The sequence below is a fragment of the Lithobates pipiens genome, unplaced genomic scaffold (assembly GCF_037356315.1).
Source record: "Lithobates pipiens isolate NorthernLeopardFrog02 unplaced genomic scaffold, aLitPip1_a1.2 Scaffold_13, whole genome shotgun sequence".
NCBI lineage: Eukaryota > Metazoa > Chordata > Amphibia > Anura > Ranidae > Lithobates > Lithobates pipiens.
Window position 1 is genome coordinate 288236853 of NW_027507718.1, and position 26936 is coordinate 288263788.

Below are 26936 nucleotides of genomic sequence, written 5' to 3' on the forward strand. Positions count from 1 at the left end.
CGCTCTTCTATAGGAGTCTTAGACGTGTTCTACCTTCAGTTCTGGGCGTGTCTTCCCCTCAGGCTGACCCTATCGCTTCTCTACAGGCGTGTTCTTCCCTCAGTTATGGGCGTGTCCGCTCTATCCCTTGTGTACCTCAGGTCGCCTTGTCATTCTTGCACAGGTGAGCGGCCCTCACTTCTGGGCGTGCCTTCCCCTCAGACAGCCCAAACCCCTCCTGTACAGTAAGCGAGTGACCTCAACCTCTGGGCGTGTCTTCCCTGCAGGCAGCCCTATCACTTGTGTACAGGAGAGGGGTGAGCGCCCACTGGCAGGTGTCACGTAATGATGATGTCATGCCACTCAAGGATTGCTCAGACTGTGTTGTCATGCCCGCATGCCGTAGAGGAGAGCCCAGCTGACCGTAAGGATGAGCAGAGGTGCTGGTCTGTGTGTAGAAGGGAGCTCGTTCTAGCAGAACGGATAGTGAGATCTGAGAGGTCTGGAGTGTCGCGTGTCACATGCTTTGTGGCCGGAGAGTTGTGTGGTGAGCAGACAGCTGCCCGTTGTACAGACATTCAAGGATGATCCGGATCCTGCTGCTCTTCCTACTCTGCTCCAGCTCTTTAGGATCCAGCCAGCAGCAGCCGGAGACCCCGGACTGGAGGATGACCCTGAAGAGGATCCGGAACGGAGTCCATAAGATTGATATGTACCTGAACGCGGCTCTGGACCTGCTGGGGGGCGAGGACGGACTGTGCCGCTTTAAATGCAGAGATGGTAATGACAGCTGGATAGTGCAAGTCACCAGTCAGCTCCTTCCCGTAGTGTGTGTGTGTGTGAGTGTGTGATTGGGGGGCTCTGCTCACCTGATTCCCATATAGTACCTGGGTTGTGTGTGTGTGATTGGGGGGCCTCCGCTCAAATGATTCCCATATAGTACCTGGGGGGGTGTGTGTGTGTTCGGGGGCTCCACTCACCTGATTTCCATATAGTACCTGAGCTGTGTGTGTGATTGGGGGGCTCCACTCACCTGGTTCTCATATAGTACCTGAGGTGTGTGTGTGTGTGTGTGTGTGTGTGTGTGTGTGTGTGTGTGTGTGTGTGTGTGTGTGATTGGGGGGGGCTCCACTCACCTGATTCCCATATAGTACCTGGGCTGTGTGTGTGATTGGGGGGGCTCTACTCGCACTGAGGCACAGTTCCCTCTTAGGGACCATTCACATACATTTTTCCTGCGTTTTTTACCTTGCAACAAAAATGTTTCCCTTCAGCCCCGGAAGGATTTAGCCTCTTCTTGACCAGAGCACTTTTTGCGATACAGCACTGCGTCGCTTTAACTGAAAATTGCGCGGTCGTGCAATATTGCACCCAAACAAAATATACGTCCTTTTTTTTCCCCCACAAATAGAACTTTCTTTTGGTAGTATTTGATCACCTCCTGCAATTTTTATTTTTTGCGCTATAAACAAAGACAATTTAAAAATTGATATGCATTCTTCTACATATTTTTATTTAAAAAATCGCAATAAGTGTGTATTGATTGGTTTGCGCAAATGTTATCGCGCCTACAAAAGAGGAGATAGATTTATGGCATTATTATTATTTTTTTTGTAGTAGTAATGGCGGCGATTTGCGTTTTTTATCGTGACTGCGACATAATGGCGGATGCATCAGACACTTTTGACACTATTTTGGGACCATTGTCATTTATACAGCGATCAGTGCTATAAAAATCCACGGATTACTGTGTAAATGACACCGGCAGGGAAGGGGTTAAACACTAGGGGGCGATCAAGGGGTTAAGTGTGTCCTAGGGAGTGATTCTAACTGTGGGGGGGGGATTGACTAACACTGACATGACAGGGAACAGTGGATCCCTGTCATGTCATTAGGTAGAACAGGGAAATGCCTTGTTTAGAAGGGCATCTCCCCATTCTGCCGCTTCGTGACATGATCACCGCCCCCTGGCAGATATCGAGTCCATGGGACCCGTGGGCACAGTCACGAAGTATGCGACGAGCGCGTGCCCCCAATGCCGTGATTTAAAGGGGTTGTAAACTTTCGGGTTTTTTTTCTTCACCTTAATGCATCCTATGGCACCTAAACAATTGTTTTGTGATTGTAGTGCATTTTTAAGATCGCAAGCAAAGTCGCAGCGATTCTGCCACGTTCCCAAAAACGCCCAGGTGTGAACAGGGCCTTCTATGTTCATGACTGGTGTTTTAATTGCATAAAAAAAAAAAAAAAAAACCCACATTTTTAAAGCTTAAGAAAGAAAATGAATGCAGTCACCACATCTAAGAACTTGTATATATTTACATTTTTGTTTGAGCAATTAATCATAGTGGGGATTTGGTTGACCTTGTATGTGTGGGTGGTGGGAGAACTCCCTTGACTAATCAAGCTCAGGGAGATAGTATTCTATGTGTTGGAATGACAGATCTGTTTCCTCCAAGATAAGCTGACGCCAGAGGTGTCTGGCAGTGATTCTGCGTCTTGCCACCATAGCAGAAATATGAACTCTCAGGCTGTTTGTTTGTGTCCTACCTGTTTGACATCTATTGGCTACAACTAGCATTAGGATTAATTCAGTTTTTACGTTTTACTGAGTTTTTTACAAAAAAAAAAAAACAATACAGAGAGGGGGAAAAAGTTAAATGATTAGACTGACACACACGGAGCATAACAGATGAATTAAAGAAAAGACAAAAGGTAGAATAATTAATAAATTATACAGTACTAAATTTATTGTACATTTTGGTGAATAAGAACACAATTTGTTCATAACAAAAAATAAAAATGTAAAAAGGATCGGAGAAGTATATACAGTGCCTACAAGTAGTATTCAACCCCCTGCAGATTTAGCAGGTTTACACATTCGGAATTAACTTGGCATTGTGACATTTGGACTGTAGATCAGCCTGGAAGTGTGAAATGCACTGCAGCAAAAAAGAATGTTATTTCTTTGTTTAATTTTTTTTTTAAATAGTGAAAAGTTTATTCAGAGGGTCAATTATTATTCAACCCCTCAATTCAACAGAATTCTGTTTTGTTCCCCTAAAGTATTAAGAAGTAGTTCAGGCACAAAGAACAATGAGCTTCACATGTTTGGATTAATTATCTGTTTTTCCAGCCTTTTCTGACTATTTAAGACCCTCCCCAAACTTGTGAACAGCACTCATACATGGTCAACATGGGAAAGACAAATGAGCATTCCAAGGCCATCAGAGACAAGATCGTGGAGGGTCACAAGGCTGGCAAGGGGTACAAAACCCTTTCCAAGGAGTTGGGCCTACCTGTCTCCACTGTTGGGAGCATCATCCGGAAGTGGAAGGCTTATGGAACTACTGTTAGCCTTCCACGGGCTGGACAGCCTTTGAAAGTTTCCTCCCGTGCCGAGGCCAGACTTGTCCGAAGAGTCAAGGCTAACCCAAGGACAACAAGGAAGGAGCTCCTTTCAGTCAATACCATAAGTAACGTACTCCACCGCAATGGTCTCTATTCCAGACGAGCCCGTAAGGTACCTTTACTTTCAAAGCGTCATGTCAAGGCTCGTCTACAGTTTGCTCATGATCACTTGGAGGACTCTGAGACAGACTGGTTCAAGGTTCTCTGGTCTGATGAGACCAAGATCGAGATCTTTGGTGCCAACCACACACGTGACGTTTGGAGACTGGATGGCACTGCATACGACCCAAAGAATACCATCCCTACAGTCAAGCATTGTGGTGGCAGCATCATGCTGTGGGGCTGCTTCTCAGCCAAGGGGCCTGGCCATCTGGTCCGCATCCATGGGAAGATGGATAGCACGGCCTACCTGGAGATTTTGGCCAAGAACCTCCGCTCCTCCATCAAGGACCTTAAGATGGGTCGTCATTTCATCTTCCAACAAGACAACGACCCAAAGCACACAGCCAAGAAAACCAAGGCCTGGTTCAAGAGGGAAAAAATCAAGGTGTTGCAGTGGCCTAGTCAGTCTCCTGACCTTAACCCAATTGAAAACTTGTGGAAGGAGCTCAAGATTAAAGTCCACATGAGACACCCAAAGAACCTAGATAACTTGGAGAAGATCTGCATGGAGGAGTGGGCCAAGATAACTCCAGAGACCTGTGCCGGCCTGATCAGGTCTTATAAAAGACGATTATTAGCTGTAATTGCAAACAAGGGTTATTCCACAAAATATTAAACCTAGGGGTTGAATAATAATTGACCCACACTTTTATGTTTTAAAATGTATTAAAATTTAACTGAGCAACATAACTTTTTGGTTTGTAAGATTTATGCATCTGTTAATAAATCCTGCTCTTGTTTAAAGTTTGAAGGCTCTAACTTATTTGCATCTTATCAAACCTGCTAAATCTGCAGGGGGTTGAATACTACTTGTAGTCACTGTAAATAAATGAAGAAAGTAGCTGGGGGGGGAGAGCAGAAAGTTTGGAATAAGGAGGTAATGCCATAAAGATTAAGTCTGAACCACGTATATGTGGTAGTAGGGTCCAAATATTTTATAATTGTGTGATCCTTTTTTCTATTTCTATTCGCCCTTTTGAAAAAGCAATGAGCTGTTTGCTCAGAGGATTTGCTGATGTTTGCCATTGACAAAGTAAAACATTTCTCAACAGGATTTACATAGTGTTTTAGATAAAGAAAATGTTATATTGCAGATAAGCTGTAAAGAACGGCATGTGCCTGTTTACATTCAGGTTGGAGTTGGCTAAATTGTAAAGATATTTTCATGTGATGTATACCAAATTGGATACCATTGTGCAGACTGATACCCATGATATTTGATGGAGCAACCTTATTCATGAATTGAACTGTGTATGGGATTCTAACAAATCCCAGTGTCTGTATCCATTCAGCTACATGTGTGTGTGATTACTGTGATTAGCTGTAACAGAGATCACATGGATCAGGAGCACACCCCACTGGAACGGTGACAGTGCTGTCACTGTCCTGGTAGTGTTGAGTGAGCTCACTCTCAGAACAAACAAGGTACACCGGCTGTATGCATATGTACAGTATCTCACAAAAGTCAGTACACCCCTCACATTTTTGTAAATATTTTATTATATCTTTTCATGTGACAACACTGAAGAAATTACACTTTGCTACAATGTAAAGTAGTGAGTGTACAGCTTGTATAACAGTGTACATTTGCTGTCCACTCAAAATAACTCAACACACAGGCATTAATGTCTAAACCGCTGGCAACAAAAGTGAGTACACCCCTGTGAAAATGTCCAAATTAGGCCCAATTAGCTATTTTCTCTCCCTGATGTCATGTGACTCCTTTAGTGTTACAAGGTCTCAGGTGAAAATGGGTAGCAGATGTGTTAAATTTGGTGTTATCGCTCTCACTCTCTTACTGGTCACTGGAAGTTCAACATGGCACCTCATGACATGAACTCTGAGGCTCTGAAAAAAAGAATTGTTGCTCTACATAAAGATGGCCTAGGTTATAAGAAGATTGCCAAGACGCTGAAACTGAGTTGCAGCATGGTGGCCAAGACCATACAGTGGTTTAACAGGAGAGGTTCTACCATGGTCGACCAAAGACGTTGAGTGAACGTGCTCAGCGTCATATGCAGAGCTTGTCTTTGGGAAATAGATGTATGAGTGCTGCCACCATTGCTGCAGAGGTTGAAGGGGTGGGGGGGTCAGTCTGTCAGTGCTCAGACCATACGCCCCACACTGCATCAAATTGGTCTGCAGGGCTGTCGTCCCGGAAGGAAGCCTCCTGTAAAGATGATGCACAAGAAAGCCCGCAAACAGTTTGCAGAAGACAAGCAGACTAAGGGCATGGATTACGAGAATAATGTCCTGGGGTCTGATGAGACCAAGATAAATTTATTTGGTTCAGATGGTGTCAAGCGTGTGTGGCGGCAACCAGATGAGGATAGCGTGGCCCCACTGGTCTTTTCCAAATACGCAGCAGCTGAAAAAATCATGGCTGTGAATGTGTCCCATAGGAAACCATGTGAATGAACTGTAGTGTGTTTCTGCAAAAAACACAGAGGTGTGACCCAGGCCTGAGATGTTTAGTAACATAATGGGGTTAAAAAAACTAAAATTATATATAATTCATTTTTTTTGTATGGGACAGTGAAAGTAATATTTACAGTAGCGATTTGCTCTTTTTGTACTATAAAGGGCTAATTTTAGTTTTTTGTTAACCCCATTATGTTACTGGCCGATTACTCTATTATGACAATAGTAATTTATTAATTTCATAATCGATTAGTTGTCGATTAATTGTTTCAGCCCTAGTCTATATGATGGTGTTGCACTGTGTGTGCGGTATACAAATGTGTATCAACTCAACATACAAAATTATATAAAATACCATGTGATGGGGGGGAAATAAAGGTATAGAACTAAATATATGGAATCTATATAACAAAATGTGACATCAAATGAATAAGTGAACAAATAGATAAACAGTTTGATAAAGTCCAACATGCACCACTGAGTGTGCAATAAAGCTGGATAAAACCAATATAGTCCGGTAGTGAGAGTGATAAAACAAGAAACCTTCCACTGTAACAGTTTGAAATAATGTTCCACACAAATGGTGAATCCCACCATCGTGAGCAATAAATCGATCGGTGCCCAGCTAATCTTCTAATGGTGCCCATCTCTGTGTGCACAAGCCTCTCTCCTTACTGTCGTAAGGTATGTGGCATAGAAGGAATTATAGGTGATCTTCAAATGTCCTTTTGACCAGCTCCAGTGAACTTAAACAATCGTGGTCTTAGTATGCGAGGTTTAGAGAAAAAAAGGCAGCCCATAGCGTAATCCCATATGAGGTCGTTTTTTGGTGACACGCATAATAAATGAACTCACTTATTTATATAGAATAGCTGGCATCAAGCCACGAGCACCGAGCTCGTGTCCTTCTGCCCAGATTTTGTAGTTAGTTGTTCAGGTCCCTCTGTTACTATCCTCAGTATGCAGGGGGAGTTTTAGGCACAAAGAAAGGAAATGCCCATAGTGTAATCCCGTATAACAAGGTTTATTAAACACAAGCAGAGTAAAAGCAAACACTGACGTTTAAAAGCAGTAAAATACCAGCAATCCATGAGCACCGAGCTCGTATGTACAGCCAGTTCCTGGTAAACCTATTGCTCCAATCCTGACGCGTATCGTCACATCACATGACTTCATCAGAGGATTTCCTTTCTTTGTGCCTAAAACTCCCCCTGCGTACTGAGGATAGTAACAGAAGGACCTGAACATCTAACGACAAAATCTGGGCAGAAAGATACAAGCTCGGTGCTTGTAGATTGATGCCAGCTATTCTATATAATAATTGAGTTCATTTATTATGCGTGTCGCCAAAAAGCTACTTCATATGGGATATGGGCTCATATGGGCTGCTTTTTTTTTTTTTTTTTTTTTTTTTTTTTTTCTTTATCTAAACCTCGCATACTGAGACGACAATCGTTTAAGTTCACTGGAGCTGGTCAAAAGGATGTTTGAAGATCACCTATAATTCCTTCTATGCCATATACCTTAAGGCAGTAAGGTAAGAGGCTTGTGCACACAGAGGTGCCAATATTAGAAGATTAGCTGGGCACCGATCGATTGATTGCTCAGGATTCACTATTTGTGTAGAACATTATTTCAGGTTGTTACAGTGGAATTTGTTTCTTGTTTTATCACTCTCACTACCGGACTATATTGGTTTTATCCAGCTTTATTGCACACTCAGTGGTGCATGTTGGACTTTATCACTGTTTATCTATTTGTTCACTTATTCATTCGATGTCACAATTTGTTATATAGATTCCATATATTTGTTTCTAGACCCTTTTTTTTTTTTTTTTTTTTTTTCTTTTCTCTCCATTACATGGTATTTTATATATTTTGAATATTCAGTTGATACACATTTGTATACCACACACACAGTGCAACGCCATCATGTATACATTTATATATATATATTGTTTTCTGCTTGGGATAAGTTAATCAGGTGTTTGCTGAAATGTATTTAGCCCCCTATCTTCACCGTCATCTTGACAGCGCAGGAGTTACTTACCTTTATATTTTACAAAGACAAAAATGTGGTGGGAGTGTCGTGGTCTGGGGCTTCATTAATGCTGCTGGCACTGGGGAGCTACAGTTCATGAATGCCAACATATACTGTGACATACTGAAGCAGAGCATGATTCCCTCCCTTCAGAGACTGGGCCACAAGGCAGTATTCCAACATAACGATTCCAAACACACCTCCAAGACAACAACTGCCTTGCTAAACAAGCTGAGGATAAAGGTGATGGACTGGCCAAGCATGTCTCCAGACCTAAACCCTATTGTTCATCTTTGGGACATGCCCAAATGGAAGGTGGAGGAGCGTAAGGTTTCTAACATCCACCAGCTCTGTGATGTCATCATGGAGGAGTGGAAGAGGACTCCAGTGGCAACCTGTGAAGCTCTGGTGAACTCCATGCCCAAGAGGGTTAAGGCAGTGCAGGAAAATAATGGTGGCCACATAAAATATTGACCCTTTGGGCCTAATTTGGAGTTTTTCACTTAGCAGTGTACTCATTATAAAATATTTACAAAAATGTGAGGGGTGTAGTCACTTTTGTGAGATACTGTATATGTGGTAGCTTGGCTATAAGGCCCACTGCCACACTGTCACATATATGCAAATGACTGGTGATAAGGTGTTCGAGTGAAACTTTACCTAGTCAACTAACCTTTTCTCTTGTTGTTCCTCCACCCCTAACGCCACTTACAGGATTGGAAAATGTTGTTGTAAACATCCTGTCATTTTTTTTCACTATTAACAAGTGAGAATTAATTTGGGACCCCTGCTACCTATTATGTTCATGTTGCCAAACCCACAAGGAGTGTTTGGCTGATGGGTGCATATGGGCTGTGAGATTCTGTTCATGCGCAAATATAACAATGGTCTCGGCCAGGCATTCTGGAATATGTTTTTTATTTATTTTTGAAATTTTTGTTAGGGCTTCCATGTTATAGTCAGAAATTGACTTTACCTCCTCTTAGTAAAAAATAAAAAGTGTGTGTGTGTATGGGTGTGGTGTGTTTGTGTTTTTTTTTTTTTTTTTTTCCCCCAACTAATAATCTTGTTTTTTGCCACTAGTGAGCGAAGATACGACTTTTCATGTCACTGAGCAGCAGTGGATTTTATCTATTTTATTTTTTAAATAGTCAGAAGGCCTGGCTTTTGAGTCAGTGTTAGATGGCCCTGATTTATATTGAGGCTCAGATCTCTCTAATGCCACGTACACACGACCGGACTTTTCAACCGCAAAGGTTGGACAATTCGATCGTGTGTGGGCTGTGGGTGTGTTTCAATTTTTTCTTGCCTGGACCCAGTTCCTATTGAGAAATCCGTTCGTATGTGTGCTAGTCCGACGGACAAAAAAACGAATCTTAATAAAAATGGCGTGAAACTATCCCCTATATTGTAGATATATATAACTATAACTTTTGCCCAAACCAATCGAACGCTTATTGTGAAAAATATATTATATATATATATATATTTATTTTATAATTTTTTATAATTTTTTATTTTGTTTATAGCGCAAAAAATAAAAACGCAGAGGTGATTAAATACCGCCAAAAGAAAGCACTATTTGTGGGGAAAAGAACGTCAATTTTGTTTGAGAGCCACGTCGCATGACCGCACAATTGTCAGTTAAAGCGACGCAGTGCCGAATTGCAAAAAGTGGTCTTGTCTTTTGGCCAGCCAAGTGGTCCGGGGCTTAAGTGGTTAATTCCCCTTTCCCGGAAGCATATACCACCATATCCTTTGTTCCCTCCCTACACTTCAAGCAGTGTTAATCCCAAAACCAAAAATGTTATATATTGCAGCTTACCAAACATTAGATGTAGTTGCTGCACTAGTTTTTTTAAGGATCCCCCCCTCTGGTTTCTGGCCATTATTAGAGTGCCTCCCCACTGGATGAAGGAGCACAGGGGGCACCTTTTGGACAGCAGCATAGTCAGTATTAGGGGAGGTGAGTGTTAGATGTACTAGCAAGTAAATACACTAACAAACTGAATCTGAATGGCAGCTCAGACTTTATAATCTTTTAGAGCAGGGGTGCCCAACCTTTTTAAGAGCGAGGGCCACTTAAGCAACTTGGTAACCACTTGCGGGCTACAATGAGCGGAGCAGGTGGATGACAGGTCACGGCTACTCTATAGGTTCTCCGATCCGATCCACCCAGATGGAAGGGGGCGAACTCCTTTCTATTTTCTTTTTTTTTTAATCAGATTTTTAGGACCGGATTGGAGGCACGCGGGAGTAAACGGGCAAAAGTCTGTTTTACATCTGCCACTCTGTAGATGTGAATTGAGGATCTGATTTGGGTAGGGCCGATCGTATGAAAAGGGCCTAAACTGCTTTCACACTGATGATTACCCACACCGCGGGTGCAGGGTAGTGCTTTGGGTTATCTGCTCTGCAGGTGTTTTCTTCCACCAGCTTCATTCACAACACCAATGCTGTGGTATGATGGGTCGGCAACCTGCGATCTGGGCTTGCTAACCCACCATTTCAGAGCAGGAGGTCGCGGGCCACATGTGGTCCCCGGGCCACTGGATGGCCACCCCTGTTTTAGAGCAAACTGATTTTTCTCCTTTTTTAGGATAAAGGTTTTACATGAATAAATAAAAGACGATCATTTTAAGTACCCCTGTCAGACAGATTTACTGGCCAGATCACCAGATATAAAAAAAAAACAGGAGAGGAAGTCTAAAAAAGGAAATCTAATGCAGCCACCACACCTAAGATTTGGTAAGCTGCAATATAATAAATATTTGTTCTTGGGTTTAATACTGCTTTAAATGGGAGCTTCCTGAAGATGGGAGATGGCTCTCTGTAAGCTGTGACTTTTCTGTAAAAATAACATCAGTCAAAGCTTTACACAGGGATATAGAATCACTCTGACAGACATGATCTTGTTCTTGGCCCACCATCACCTGTTCTTCCATTCCAATACCAAGTATTTTCTTTTCTATTAGTGAATGAAATGAATGTCAGGGAAAAACACAAGCTACTGTCTTTTCTTAGTTTCACTTTAAATTGAAATGTATTCAAGTAATAAAGTAATTGTAAGTTGGACTTTGAGACATTGTTTTTATTGCTCCTAATACGCAATATGCTCATCCCTTATTCAGCTTTGTGCATAACAAAATCTGTTGTTTGCATTGTAGTGCATACACTTTTAAATGAACCCATGTTCATCAAATAGAGGAACTTGACCTATTTGTGTGTGTGTGTGTGTGTGTGGGGGGGGTTCTTCTTTTTTTTTTTTCTTGTTTTATTAGCAATAAGTATGGCTACATGAAGCTAGTGCTGTAATGAGGACTTTAAAGTGTTACTCAACCCACAACAGTAAAATCAGTGTGTACAGTTGTGCTCAAAAGTCTGCATACTCTGGAAGAAATTGGCATTATTATTGAAAATATGACTAATCATGCCAAAAAAACTTTTTTTTTTTTTTTTTTAAGGATAGCAATGACTTGAAACCATTTATTATCCCTTTTTTTTTATTTTGGATCCTTTTGAAATCATAATGATAACCGAAATCGCCCAAATGGCCCTGATAAAAAGGAAAATCGGGGGCTCTTTTGATACCAAGCCAAGGTCAGGTAGACCAAGAAATGGCTAGATATTGTGTATCTGATTTTAGAAACAAGTTACACATTATCCTTTGTCTTCAGAAAAAAGACCTGGCTTTCTAATATGTAACATGCCAATTGTGTAATTATATACATCTTTATTATATTGTAAGTATGTTCTCATTATTGAGGATGTTTAAGGTCATAAACAACTCTTATGGGTCAGTTCACTAAGATATAAATACTGCATAGATTTTTTATTTTTTTTGTTAAAATAACTCTGAGATTTATTACCAAAGTAGTCAATCCACGAAAAAACACCCATCAGATATTTGTTTTGTAATATTTATTATTTAGACCCCTTTCATGATGAGGCTTTTTTCAGGGCTAAGCATAGTGAATGTAAAGCACCTGAAAAACGACTCCCCTTCAGTCTCTCAGGCTTTCACACTGAGGCGATGCGATGGCAGGACGTTTAAAAAAACTCCTGCAAGCAGCATCTTTGGAGCGGTGAAATGAATGGGTAGTGGCGGCAAAGTGTCGCTGCAGGTGGTTTTAACCCTTTTCGGGCGCTAGTGGGGGACAAAAGCGCCCCACTAGCGGCCAAAAACCTCTGCAAAAACTACAGTAAAGCGCAGCTCAACATAGTGGCGCTTTGCTGCTGATGCCTCAATGTGAAAAAAACCCTAAATTTGGCATTATTTCTTGGCTTTTTTTACGTGCTAACGCTGCACCATAGGAAGTTGATTCTGTAAAAAAAAACAAAAAAAAAAAAACGCAGAAATAAGATATGGTGAAAACATTCTAGTGTGCTTTCATCCACAGAATGATCTTCCTCTGGTGAAATGTTACAATTTATTTTCATTCCTGAGCTCAGGGCAGAACATTTCCACACGGATACATTGTATACTTTTTCCTTACTAAGCAGTGCAGGGTTCCCCTCATTGTTATTTTGTACTTTGCTAAAATACCCACTGTGACAGACCTAGTCGGGACTGAATGCAAGCCTCTTGCCTTGCGATTATGGGCCCTGACATTTGGGGGAACAGTGTTCTTTGTAAGCTGTATGCCTGGGGACCCCTGAGGCACACACAGACTCTGGATATGTATTTGCCATATTAGCAATAGACTGAATAACTGTTGCAATACAACCTGCTAGATGCTAATGTCATGAACTCCAGACACCTGTCTGTTGAGTAAATGAGTCTAGTCTGGCTTGTAAGAGTATTCCACACATTGTTGTTTGTGCTAATTAACCCTGTGTTGATGTTTATAGTAATGTGTATTGAATAGTTAGTCAGTGAGCTAGGAGATCTAAAGTCTTAGGGTCCTTTCACATGGGGCGGATCAGTGGTGATCCGCCCCGTGGATATCCGTTTGCTCAGCGGGGATCACTCCGTCGATCCCCGCTGAGCAGGGAGATGACAGGTCCGTCTCTGCACACTGCGCAGGGACAGACCTGTCACAGCGCCGCTCTCCCCTATGGGAGATCGGATGACGACGGACCACAGTGTCCATCGTCATCCGATCCGCAGACGGATGGAAAAATTGCTTTTTCCTCCGTCACACTTTTTCGGATCGGAGCGGCTCGGATGTCAGCGGACTTGTCACCGCTGACATCCGACTCTCCATAGAGCTCTATGGAGCATCCGTTCGAGTCCGCCTGAAAAACTGACAGACAGGCCTGAACGGGACGTCAGTGTGAAAGGGGCCTTACCCTGAAAAGTCTTATCTCTCAGTCAACTAGTCTGGGTCCATAATTAGAACATGCTAATTAGGTTAGGGTTTAGTCAACCTGGTGTATATATTTGTGTGAAATCTCAAATAAAAGACTATTCTTGATGTACTCCAAGACTGGTGTTGTCTGGTTCTTGGGAGGGGGGGTCCCTATAGCCAGATACATTGGACTCGTGTTCCAGGACTTAGGAAGCGGTATACTGATGGAAGCACTCAAGTGGAGTGTGGGGATAGGTTCCGTCACACCTACTGCTATATGATAAAACCAGATAAATTAATTTGTGCGTTCATTAGCGCCCATTCACACTGGTGTGGCTTCGAAATCTCGCTACTTCAGCAGGATTTTAAAGCCACATTTTAGTGACATTGCACTGTCAATTTCATTGTGGCTTGCGAGTTCATACAACAGAAGTCTATTCAAGTCGCAATGAATTTGGTAAAAAGTAGTGCAGGAACTCTTTCATGATCGCTGTGACGTGAGTCGCATCGATATGAACAGGTCCATTGCTGGCAATGGGGTGTGACTTGTCATGCGATTTGGAATTGTCAAATTGCATGACAAGTTGCACCGGTGTGAACGGGGGCTTAGTGAACTTATCACTTTATCATGATTTAACTCTTTTTTTTTTTTTTGTTATTTACCTCACATTCAATATTTTACTTTGATTAATTGACTCTCTTATTATCTGTACAGTTCTGCCATCATCCTTAACCACTTCCCGACCAGCGCACGACGATGTACGTCGACAGAATGGCACGGGCAGGCATATTGGCATACAGGTACGTCCAATATTCAATGCCGCCCTGCCATCGGAAGCGCGCCGCCGGCGGCGCGCTCCCGCGCTGGTCGGGACCCCCGTGAGTCCGGTCGCGGGACCCGCGGACTCGATCGCCGCGGGCATCCCCGCGATCGTCTCACGGAGCCGCCGAATGGAGGAAATGCTGTGTAAACAACATTTTTCCATTCTGCCTAGCAACTAGTGACGCTGATCTCTGCTCCATGTGATTGGAGCAGAGATCAGTGTACACTAAATGAAAGCCCAACCCCCCCACAGTTAGTAAGACACCCCTAGGAACACTTAACCCCTACACTGCCACCCACTGGTTAACCCTTTCACTGCCAGTGTCATTTACACAGGAATCACTGCATTTATATAGCAGTGATTACTGTATAAATGACAATGGTCCCAAAAATGTGTCAAAAATGTCCGATGGGTCCCCCACAATGTCGCAGTCACAATAAAAAATCGCAGATCGCCGTCATTACTAGTAAAAAAAAAAATAATAAAAAATTATTAATAAAAATGCTATAAAACTATCCCTATTTTGTAAACGCTATAACTTTTGCGCAAACCAATCAATAATCGCTTATTGCGATTTTTTTTTTTTACCAAAAATATGTAGAAGAATACGTATCGGCCTAAACTGAGGGAAAAAATGTTTTTTTATATATTTTTGGGGGATATTTATTATAACAAAAAGTAAAAAATAATGCGTTTTTTTCAAAATTGTCGCTCTATTTTTGTTTATAGCGCAAAAAATAAAAACCGCAGGGGTGATCAAATACCACCAAAAGAAAGCTCTATTTGTGGGAAAAAAAGGACGTCAATTTTGTTTGGGAGCCACGTTGCACGACCGCGCAATTGTCAGTTAAAGCGACGCAGTGCCGAATCGCAAAAAGTGGTCTGGTCTTGACCAGCAAATTGGTCCGGTCTGAAAGTGGTTAAAGCAGTAGTAAATGCATTGCTCAAGAAATCAATGCACTTTTAAGCAGACCGGGAAAAGCCGACCTTCCGCCCTTTTTGCACATCACTGAATCAATCTAGTGCATGTGCAATAAGAGGATATCAAGGCTGAGTTAATGGTCAGCACACTTGCAGTATTACAATGTAATGCTGGGGAAGTAAAGCTGATGTAGACACTGCACCTATCTCTACAGCTTGGCTCAGTATGCCGTCAGTCGGGATTCCAAAGCGCATTGGAAAAGGAAAGGGCGATATCTAGTGGTACATCTTTAAAAGGCACATAATTGTCATATTGTATTTATATGCGACTGACCTTTCCGGGAGCGTTTAGTACCACTTTTCAAGTATAATAAAAGGTAATTTTTTATTTTGATAGAGTGGGGAGGTATTAGAATACCTGTCAGGTGGTTTATTGCTGTCTGTGCTCCTGTCAAGGAGATTCACTCTATTTATCACCAGAATTGGAATAAAGGGAAAATATTCCAAAGGGGACACTAGGTGTGGTGAACCCCTTAGAAGAATTTCCTCTTGCGTCTTGTTTTAGCTATGGGATAGAGGTTTAGTTTTATTACTCTCCTTTACTCTATCCAAAAATAAACAAATAAAGCTTTGACTATACATACCCTTTAGAATGAGCAAACAGCCTTTAACGGGTATTTCCATAGTCCCATAATGTATGTTCTGGTAAAACTGGCAATTTATGCTTGACCAATATATAGATACTGGCACCAAATATTTTAATAGCATATGGAAACCATACCTAGATTATGTTCACACATGAACCAAGTGTTTGTTAGCCAAAAAAGCTTGTGCTGTGTAATTTGATCCTTTGGATCATCTGACATACCTGGCTGATCCTGCCTGGTTCTGCCCTCTCCCCTGTAAACGGACCACGGTTTATCATGGCTTCTGAGCCCTGACACCGTGGTCAGTTTATGTGCCCCCCCCCCCCCCCATCATTCGCAGCTCTCCCCTGGCCTCCTCCCCCCTCCTCTCCCTGCCTGTCAGGTGTGTGTGTGTGGTGTGCCCCTCCCCTCCTGCCGCTATTAGTAGTATTAAAAAAAAAAAGTACTGCCAGACCCTCTCTTATTCAGCTCTAACTTGCAGTGTAAGTGATTGTGGAAACCAAAGCATCTAAATACCTTTGCAGATATCTTCAGGCCGGTCACGTGACTCCACCCGCATCTAAGGGCTACAATAGGAGGCTGTAGCCCTGGCTCGGAGTAGAAGAGTAGCTGGGGGACATGTTACTGGCCACCTGCTGTCTTAACACTCCATGTTAAAGCTGGATAAAAGAGAGAGTCTGGCAGCTGGCATGCAGTGTAAAGTTACAAACACTTTATGTTATGAATATGGTCTGACAGAGGCCCCCCGGGGCCAGAAATTCCCCTTGCGGCTTCATGCAATTTATCAAGTTTGTAAAATTGACCCTCACACCATTTTCAAAAATAATTTTTCATTTTTGATCGAGTAAATGGTTCCTTTTTTTTTTTTTTTGTCAACGTGTGCCATTTGTGGAGTTTTCCTTCACTTCCTGTTGCATAGCCAAAACAGAAAGTTGGAGGAAATTCCTTCAAAGCATGGAATCCCTGGTATCACTAGAACTAGCATTTATTTGTAAGATTTATCCTCTATTCCTCTGGTCACAACCCTAAATTTGTGATTTCTTTCACTCTAGCTCTCGGTAATAATAATAAATTGGACTGACAATTTGAACTTCAGTAAGTGAACTAGTAGAGGAATCATTTGAACCCACTGGTGCTTCGCAATCCAGCAGTGTTCTTTTCTTTAACTTTATGAAGTACAACAGCAGGCCCTCCAAAATCCAAAGGACTAGATTTATTATAGACCTGTATTTCCCAAAGTAAATACACATAGCAGTAGTGGTACTTGTCTGGTACCTGTCATGGGAGAGAGAGGATTATTCTATGTGCGTGTAAATGCTTTTGATAGTTACAGATATTAGAGGTAGCATAGCTATTGAAAAAAAAACAAGCTGGAAGTATCTGCAATTAAAGTGATATTAAAGTATTGATATAAAAAAAAAAAAAAAAAAAAAAAGATATACTTACCTGCACTGTGTAATGGTTTTGCACCCTTGCCAAGTGCCCCCACAGCAAGCAGCTTGCTATGGGGGCAGCTGAGCCGCTGTTCTGTGTGTTTATTCAGACAGGGAGCTGAGGCTAAACTCCGTCCCCTCTCTCTCCTCATTGGCTCACTGACTTTGACAGCAGCGGAAGCCAATGGTGCCCTGCTCCTGTCTCAGCCAATGAGGAGGGAGAGTCCCGGACAGCCAATACTCTCATGCAACATTACTGGATCGAGATGGAGCTCAGGTAAGTATTAGAGTTTAATCGATTTTTTTTTTTTAATCGATGCATAGACTGCATTATGATAAAAAAGCCTTCTGACTTTTCAAACCACTTGCTGACCGCTGCATGCCAATATACGTCGGCACAATGGCAATGGTGGGCTAATGGGCGTTCCTGTATGTCCCCTTTAAGAGCCGGGGATAGCAGGTGCGCCATGTACACCGCAACCATGCCTGCGGGACCAGTGGACTCGATATGTAAACAAGGCATTTCCCCATTCTGGCTTGTGTCATGACAGAGATCACCGCTCCCTGTCATCGGGAGCGGTGATCGATGTCATGTGACTTGAAGCCCACCCCCCCACACTTAGAATCACTCCCTAGGACACATTTAACCCCTTCATCGCCCCCTAGTGGTTAGCCCCTTCACTGCCATTGTCATTTACACAGTAATCAGTGCATTTTTATAGCACCACTGATCGCTGTATAAATGACAATGGTACCAAAATAGTGTAAAAAGTGTCTGATGTGTCATAATGTCGCAGTCACGATAAAAATCGCAGATCACCACCATTGCCAATAAAAAAAAAAAGTAAATAAAAATGCCATAAAACTATCCCCTAGGCTTTATGTGCCCACTCCCTTCACAGTCAACTCTCTCACCAGTATAGTCTAGTAGCCTACACCATTTCAGGTGACTCCCTGCAGGCTTAGAAGACAGGTTTTTACATTTCCACCTATAATGAACCCAGTAGTACATTCTGCACCCTGACACCTTTTGTCTTTTTACCCAGCACCCCTACCACTACACATGACTCTGGATCTTCCTGCCTCCCAGCATCTTTGTCACTGTACCCCAGCACCTGAGACACCTTTCTGCCAACAACAATTCCACCATTGCCCCCCACCCCAGACACTACACTTTTCTGCCAGCAACAACTCCACCACTGCTCCTGTGCAGGAACATGCAGAGTAAGGGGGGAGCTGAGCCTGGGACTGGAGTTTCTGGGCTCTCTGCCCACTCTGTCCTGTGGGGGCATCACCTCCTCCCCACTGCAGCCTGTACAGGGCAGTCAGTCTTCTGGGGGCTGTTTGCACATTTGTGTGTTCCCCAGGAAGGGAGAAGGAGGGTACACTTTTGGGCTGAGAGGAAGAGGGAATCCAAACACTGAAACACCCACCACCTTCATTACTATGGAAGCTTTCTAATGGGGCAATGATCAAGTCCAACATCCATATTTATTTATTTTATTTTTCCTTTAGGATAAGTGTTCTTTGAAATACAAAACGACTATTTACTACTTTTTTCTAAACGGATGAACCTTCTATATTATTTTGAACATACGATCTCTATATTGGGCTTTACTTAAGGCTGGCTAGCGAGTTGAACGAAAGAGAAAATGACTCAATTCCCCCATCTACACTTTTAATGTGCATGGGGGAATCCACCGAGCTATTGTATTCTGACAGCAATGAGATTTCCCTGCTGTCAGAATATACTGATCAGGACTGCAGGCTATAGCCATTTACACTGATTGAGAGAATTTTCCAACAGGCTAATTGTACACAAGTCCATAGAAGCCAAAACTCTGTTATACTTCTTGTATTCTTCTGTCACTAGAAGTATAGGATGGTAGGTAATCCAAAGGTCTTTTAAACAAAGATTTTTTTTACAGATAATGTATCAGTGATGTGATAATATATCAGCACAAGTGAGATCACCAACTTTCTATCAGATAGGAGTTTTTGCAATAACATTTTGATGGTGTGATAAATGCTATAGAACTTGTTGATCTCCATGCTTTGCCAGCACTCTTGTCCTTCGGCCAGTAAATTTATTTTCCATAATATTTGACTGTTTTTTAAATATTTATCTTGCAATGTTTCTCAAGACAACACTAATGGATGGTAATTATTTATTGTTTGTTTATATATAGTTGTCAAGCCCCTCCCATCCCCCCCCCCCCCCCCCCAAAGAACATGTTAATGTCATATTCCTGATATGTACTTGCTGTACCACGAAAGAGTATCCTGTTCTTTGTATTGGTTTCTTTGTGTGAAATCCCTGGTGTTTTCTCTCAGTCCCTCTGCTATTAAAAACTGACCACACTAGGCATGCGAGTATAGCATGGTCAGTTTTCTGGCTGTGCTCAAAATTCAGTCTGCTCTCCTCCAATGATCAGACTTTTTCACCCACCCCCCACACGCACATCCATTCACTGGGAAGATCAGTGTCCTGGTGTTTTTCCTCCAGCTCTTTGAGTGCCTTATGCAGCTGAGAACAGAGGTTATGTGATCACTTAAAGAGGAAAGACGGTATTTCTAATGTTTTTTTTTTTTTTTTTTTTTTTTTTTTGTTTATATGTATACACAAATGTTTTGCCTTTTCATTTCTATTTTAAAATGAATTGGTTTTTGTACAAGATGAGTGTTTACAAAAACCCTGAAGAAAAGAAGAATATTGCCAGCGACCAACCAGATTCATGTCTGCTTTTTGGGTTTACATTAGAAAAGTTGAGTTTGGTTGCTTTGGGCAACATCAACTTCTTTTTTTTTTTTTTTTTTTTTTTTTTTTCCCCCCTTGTGATTTGTAGAATACCTATTGGTACTGATTACCAGAAAGCTTTGTTTCTGCCCATCTATAAAAATAAAAAATCCAGCCCCGTTCATCCAAGCCTCATGTTGTGGAGCAGTGATCCGACCTTTCATCTCACTCACTTTTTGGGACCTATGTCTCAACTTCGAACTCTGTGGAAATGTGCTAAGCAGTCCTAGCCCCTTATCTCTGTAGCTTCTCTGGCAACGTCTCTTCTGTTTACACCTGATATACTGGATGTCTCACTTCTGGAAAGATGAGGAGTGGGTTTCCCTTTGGTCAATTGGTGGATGCTAGAACTAGAACATTATGATCCTTCCAGGGGGCTTATGTTCTTCCTAGACAGGCTTTCTTCAGTTATTGCAAATTCACCACTATACATATTTTTTTAAAAATCTCCCTACTATTCTCCAAATTGACAGCTTTTGAAGAGCGTGCATGGTGAGTCTGTCCTCCTAAAGGCCTAATTTGCCAGATTTAAAAAAAAAATTCTTGTCTCTACCCTTGCCCAAGGTATGCATATATAAAAAAGTGGGAGCAGATTCTTGGGGGAGGATCTTCCTCTGAAAATGTGGGAAATCGTATGGTCCCAAGTCTTCAAAAACTCAATCTGCACATTGTATAAGGAAAATAAGTATAAAATTATTTTATTGATATCAAACCTCAGATCTGCTCCACTCCATATACCCATCTACTGTTGGGCTCTGCAAGAATGATCTGGGAACACTGTACCATATTTACTTGTCTTGCCTGGTGCTTGTACCTTTTTGGCAGATCATTCACACTCTCATCCACTCCCTCTTTTGGGTCTTTGATCCCTTTTTAATCGTAAAACTTTTCTTTTGGGACTTCAACCATAAATGTTTTCTGAAACTTCCAGACAACTACTAGCCCAATGTGCTTACAGCAGCAAGGTGCTTACTAGCTCTTAAGCGAAAAAAGGGGAGCCTTCCTCCATGATAAAGCTGTAAATGAGGATCCAAGATATAAAGAGGATTGAATACCTTACAGCTTCCTTGTACAATTCCTTGGACAAATGCAATTGAGTCGTGGGATTTTGGGTCCTCTTGGAGACTCCTCCCACTTGATTTACCTACCTCATTTATAATTTGGATCTGGCTAGGGGGGCAGGGTGCGTCTTGACATCTGGGCGACTTATTCCTTTTCCCCTCCTCTGTTTTACTTGACCGTCTCTGTCCTCATTTTCATCCTCTTCATTTTTACCACTGGTACAGGTGTGTGTGTGTGTGTGTGTGTGTGTGTGTGTGTGTGTGTGTGTGTGTGTTTTTTATTATTATTATTTCTGTTGATATTGTTTTTGTACTTGTGACCAGTAATATCTTATTACCAGAGGCTAGTCTAGCAGATCCTTTTAACTAAGGGTTCCAAAGGTGAAGTTTTTGACTTGTTCATTGATTTTGCTGGTATGTCTCATCTCTTCGTACCTTTTTGTTCTTAAAGGCCATGTGCTGCACAGTTGTCCTGCATCTTCTTCTTAAAAAAAAAAAAAAGTAATAAAAACTGTAATTAAATACAAAAAAAAAAAAAAAAAACACAACAACAAAAAACAGCAATAGGAGGGCTATTTTTCTCTGAAGGGTACATACATGACATTTCAGAGCCCAGCATAGAAACACTGCCTGGCCAAGGAAGGCGATGGCAGTGAGTTGGCTGACTAGATTGCATCTAAAGTCTGTACATACATTACATTCATTTTGCAGATGAAAGTATTTTTGAAAGCTGACGCTATACTTTATAATTTGTTTCATGCTGCCAGAGAAATAAAGGGAACAATTTTCATTTTTTTTCAGTGCCAATGCAGTGTATTTTTTTTTTTCTTTCAAATGCAAAATGATTATAGAGGGAATATAGAATTGGTGCACTGTTATGTACACAGAAGGTGGAATAACACAGAAAATGGGAAGAAAATAAAGATGTTTTCTATGAGTGTACCACTAACACAGATTTCTTTTTATCAATAGGTTCCAAGCCAACTCCACGATATGGCTATAAACCTTCACCGCCTAATGGATGTGGATCTCCTGTGTTTGGTTTTCATGTAAATAAAACTTTATTTATTTCATCATGTACAAACCTGATTGTCATCCAGTACCTCTTGTTTGTATTTATGTCCCCCTTTGAACATACTCCTATGTGGAGAAGATTGAAGACTTCTTTCCTTTAAAGGAAACCTGTCGTGAAAGAATTATGCTTTGAGTTGCTGCTGAGAAAACGTTGAGGGAATGTTCACATCTACCAGTCGCCATACAGTTGTATTGCTTTTGTTTCTTTTTTGACTTGGGCGCAGTAGGTCCTTTTGTCCATATTGCAAACTTTTTGGAGGACAAATCCCTTATTATAGGCAAAAATTTGGATGAAAGTTTTGGAAGAGAGAGAGAGAGAGAGAGAGACACTCCAGCTATTGTGAAACTACAAGTCCCATGCAAGGCTGACGGTTACAAGCAGGACTCCCACAGGCAGAGGCATGATGGGACTTGTAGTTTTGCAATAGCTGGAGGGCTGCCAGTTTGAGACCCCTGGTGTGTGTGTATATATATATATATATATATATATATATATATATATATATATATATATATATATATATATATATATATATATATATATATATATATATATATATTATGTATGTTTTTTTTTTTTCAGCAAATGTAAAGCTGAACTCAGGGCAAGAAGCTAAACACACATATGAAGTGTATTTGAAAGTTGTTTTTAACTGGCAAATTCAAAAGTAATTTCATTTCTGTCCATCTATTCCTAAAGTTTACACTGCTCTGCCACATAGCAAAGCCCACTCTAGCAGAGCAGGAGTTCTCATTTTTCAGTGTCTGCGCAGCTTACTGTACTTTCTCAGTACACCTTTGGTGCTGGATTGAACCAATTGCTGTGCGTTTGCGCGGGAGTGGGTTATCCCCTGCTGTCCAGTCAAGGCAGTGGAAGACCCTGCAACTGGAAACACCCAGGAAGAAGATGCTGGCCCCAGCAAGGGAGCTCATGGACATCACATTTCTGGGGCAGAGGAGAATATTAGTGGACCTTATTTCTCCATAATGTAAACAGTAACCTAGGGTTCCATCTAGAAAAAACATTGGCGGAGCCTAAATATGGCTGTAACATGGTTACAAAAAAACAAGATGTAGTTGGTCCTCAGACTGTAATAGAAAATTGCATGGACTATACTTTGAGCAAGTTAAATTCAAGAGTAAGAAAACAGCCTAATGTATACTTGTACTGTAAGGTTGGTGTTTTCAGGGAAACACTAATAGATGCCAGTAGGGATATGCGGCACCAAACCCACCATGACCTAAACCTTAGCTCTTGTTTGACAACTATATAAAACCCATAATATATGGAGTAAAGGGAAGTCATAGAAAAAAAAATTGCTAGGTGTGTGACCTTTTTATAGGGCTGTGTAGGACTAGTGTGTGGATATGATATATTATAGAAGATGTATACAATTACCTTCATTATAGGGAGATATACACAACATATCAACAAGCAGCAAATACGTTTTTTAACTGTTGAATCCTATTGTCTGAGCGGAGATGTGTACAGGGTAGGCTCAGCATCCTGGCTATATCCCACTACCTACAGGCATGGACTAGTACTAAAGGTCGCTGTGGCTTCTGAGAGGCTTGACTGCTTACCTAAAGCCAAACATGCCACATTGCCCTGTCAAGCCTGGTAGAAATGTACTCTTTTTTGGTAGATCCTGACCACTGCAGACTGGGAACGTCCCACAAGAGCTTCAGTTTTGTAGTTGCTGTGACCCAGTCCTCTAACCATTACAATTCTTTGAGTCAGAGCATTGATTCCTCACATCTATTCTGGGACCCTGAAGCGAGTGCTGCACTTGCCTCTTTTGTTTCTGCTTTCAAAATATCAACTTTAGGGACAACCTGTTAATTTGCTGCCTAATCGGTCCTACCCACTTTTAGGTGCCATTGTTAAGATTCACATTACCTGTCAGTGGTAATACAGTTATGGCTGATGTCCTACATCCCACGAATCTTCATGGACATTTTTTTTTCTTTCTCTTGGAAAAAGGAAAGGAGTGGTTTTCTTATCTAAGTGCACCCTTTTTGCCTGAATGCCTGAGCTAAGGGTAGATAGATTCCAGGAAGTAAATGCATGAATCATTTGCCCTTACTTGAGATGGTCATGGCTGAAAATGCTAGGGGGTGTTTTTCAAAGTGATTTCTCAACAAAATAACAATGGTACATGGATGGATGGATGAATTTGCTTTGAATATTAAAAATGATTTGTATAGCATTTTTCTGTTTGTGGTGTTTGGATTAAGTTCCACTTTAAATGTTTTGCTTTGCTGTCAAGTAGAACGTTTCTTCTGTCTTACCAGTTTGATGTTGGCATACCCTCCATGACAAAGTGCTGCAATCAACATGACCGCTGCTATGACACATGTGGTAACCTGAAGAATGAATGTGATGAGCAGTTCCAGAACTGCCTCTCCAAAATATGTCGAGATGTACAGAGGACCCTGGGTATTTCAGAGACTGTGAAAGGTAAGTAGCTAGTTTTACATATTTTCTTTGTACGGGTGGAGATTCCTAGGACTCCTATGATACATCCAAGCAACATCTGACTTGGTTGTCCTTTTAGAAAAGTTGCCTTTTCAGACCTGCTCTTGACACAGTAATTTAGCAATGCAAATTGGCAGTCGTACTGTGCTCCTGCCTCAATACAGGAAGTCAGTAGAAGGTACAGGTACGGAAGGACCCTTTTTATCCATTTCCGACATTGGTAGTAATATGTAGACAAGCTCCTTTCCCTGGGTAGTTTTTCCTCCCTGTCAAGTCATCACTCTTGAGAGTAAGAGTTGGTAGGAGACTAATGATTAATGATAAATTATTGTCTACTCTCGGCAATGCTCAATCTAAATTTAACAAAACGTGGCAGCCATGCATTTGCTTTCTTAATACACTGGAAGCAAGCACATCGGCCGCTAAGTTCAACGCTAGCCATCCGGATTCATCTTCGGTATGCTTACCATTTTTGTCTTCAGCTAGATCGAAAGGGAGGCACTAATTGTATGATCTTTTATTAATTGCTTTTTGTTTGTATCCCTTACAGTTCTACTCTATCTTGTATCAATAAAAGTTCAAAGGGATTCTGTGCCTACTGGAATGCATTGGTATGAGGGGAGTTATCAGGGTGCCCAAATACACCTCAGTCACGTGTAGTGAGGGGCATAACGTGTTTTTATTTATTAGTAACCTGGGGGACAGGTAGCAGGTATAAAGCTCCCTGGGATGAGCAGTTGCTCAGGCACAGATGCCACATCCAGTGATGTAGTGACAAACAGTGCTGTGTTGTGTTTATTTGTGTTATATACAAGTCCAAATACAGGTGCTGCACAGTGTTCTAGAAAACAAATAAAGGACAAAAGTAGCAAAACACAAATCCTAGCCGTGTCTCGGCTATAACTACACAATGCAGCCCCTAACTACCAGGCTGAACAAGCCTACTGCTTGTCAGTCTCTACATAAACTGCTTAACAGCTTTTACCAACCTTTTTCTCTTCACAGACCAACTTTGTCTGTATGTCCCAGGCAGAGAGCAAAGGCTGTCTGCTCAGGTGAGCTTAAATTAGCCTGGGGAAGAGGACCAAGACCCGAACTGGATCATGGATCAGAGATTTCTGAATGTGTACGAGAGGAGCCTGGGAGATGTATAAACCCCAAACAGGGCTTTTCCTGGCTCTCTAGGCTCTCTTTTATTTATTTATATATATATATATATATAATGCAGCTCTAGAAGACCGCATGAGGTACAGTACACCGGACTAGAGTAGACCTTAAACATTCCAAAATGCACTGAAAGCTTATTGAAGTCAGTGTGCCTTTTTCTATGGGGAGAATTATATTTTCCTAAATCAGGTGTATGTGTGTGTTTTTTTTGGCCTGTTGGAAAAACCTTTGCACAAATGAGTTGTCCTTCAATAGATGTCATCGCTTTTTTTTTTTTATTTCTTAGTTTTATTTTATTTAATTGTTTTCATATATGCTTACTATAATGAATGGTTCAACTTTATTATTGCACCTAATAACATTTCTATCTTTTGAAAGTAATTTTATTTTCTTCTCTTAGCTTGTGAATCTACAGTAGAACTCCTGTTCGATGCAGTCATACATTTGGGGTGCAAACCCTTCATGGAAAGCCAAAGAGCTGCTTGCATCTGCCCCTATGAAGAGAAGATTGACCTTTAAAAGAAGGACTTCTGGATAGTCATTGCAGTATTGAGCCTGGATCAGGAATACTTGTCCAGTTTATTTCAATGCATTTTGTATTTTGAAGGAAACCTATATTTTTGTTTAAGTTGTGGATAGTTTCTATAAAAATTATATTCTTGCAATTTTCTCACATAGGTATGCATACATAAATGTGTGCATAGGCTTTTATTATACATTTGCTAACTGGATAATTTAATGAATAGGATTTTTAAATTTAACTATATAAATAGGTTTCGTTTTTTTTTTTTTTTTGTTTTTGTTTTTTTTTCCATTTAATTTCACCCATATTCCTAATGTCCGCTAGAGCCAGGTACACTGAAAATTTCACTACATGGTTATTTCATGGACTGATCAGACACGTTTACCCTTTAACTGCCTGGGTCTGTTCAGATTTGGTATCTCGGGAAAGCATTTTCTATTGGGAATATTTTACTTTAGTCTATTAAACTTCTAGGTCTTCTGTTCAATGTTTTGTCATAATAAATCTGTGCCTTTTCATTGTTGACATGCCATTGGGAAATTTTTGAAGGAACAATTTAAACCATGCACTTTAATTCAATTAATGTTTTTAAATCCCAGGATGGACATTTGTTATCCTGTAATGTATAGTGTTTGTTTTTTGTTTTGTTTTTCTTGTTTATTCGTTTGTATAATTTAGCTTATAATAAACTTGTTTTAAAATGTG

General features: G+C 41.2%; 1 protein-coding gene across 1 annotated transcript; it reads left to right on the forward strand.

Annotated features, from left to right (window-relative positions):
• On the forward strand, positions 1-26936 carry PLA2G12A (phospholipase A2 group XIIA). The gene is made up of 4 exons (XM_077476728.1): positions 1-759; positions 21961-22037; positions 24358-24523; positions 26109-26936. Exons 1-4 carry the CDS (start codon positions 564-566, stop codon positions 26225-26227), a joined length of 558 nt encoding a protein of 185 aa, XP_077332854.1. The 5' UTR covers positions 1-563; the 3' UTR covers positions 26228-26936.

What these genes read in the sequence shown, in the direction of transcription:
- PLA2G12A (XM_077476728.1), top strand. Translation starts at nt 564, where the DNA reads ATGATCCGGATCCTGCTGCTCTTCCTACTCTGCTCCAGCTCTTTAGGA. An exon ending in CTCCTGTGTTTGGTTTTCAT is followed by an intron (nt 22,038 to 24,357) that starts GTAAATAAAACT and finishes CTGTCTTACCAG; the next exon opens with TTTGATGTTGGCATACCCTC. An exon ending in TATTTCAGAGACTGTGAAAG is followed by an intron (nt 24,524 to 26,108) that starts GTAAGTAGCTAG and finishes TTCTTCTCTTAG; the next exon opens with CTTGTGAATCTACAGTAGAA.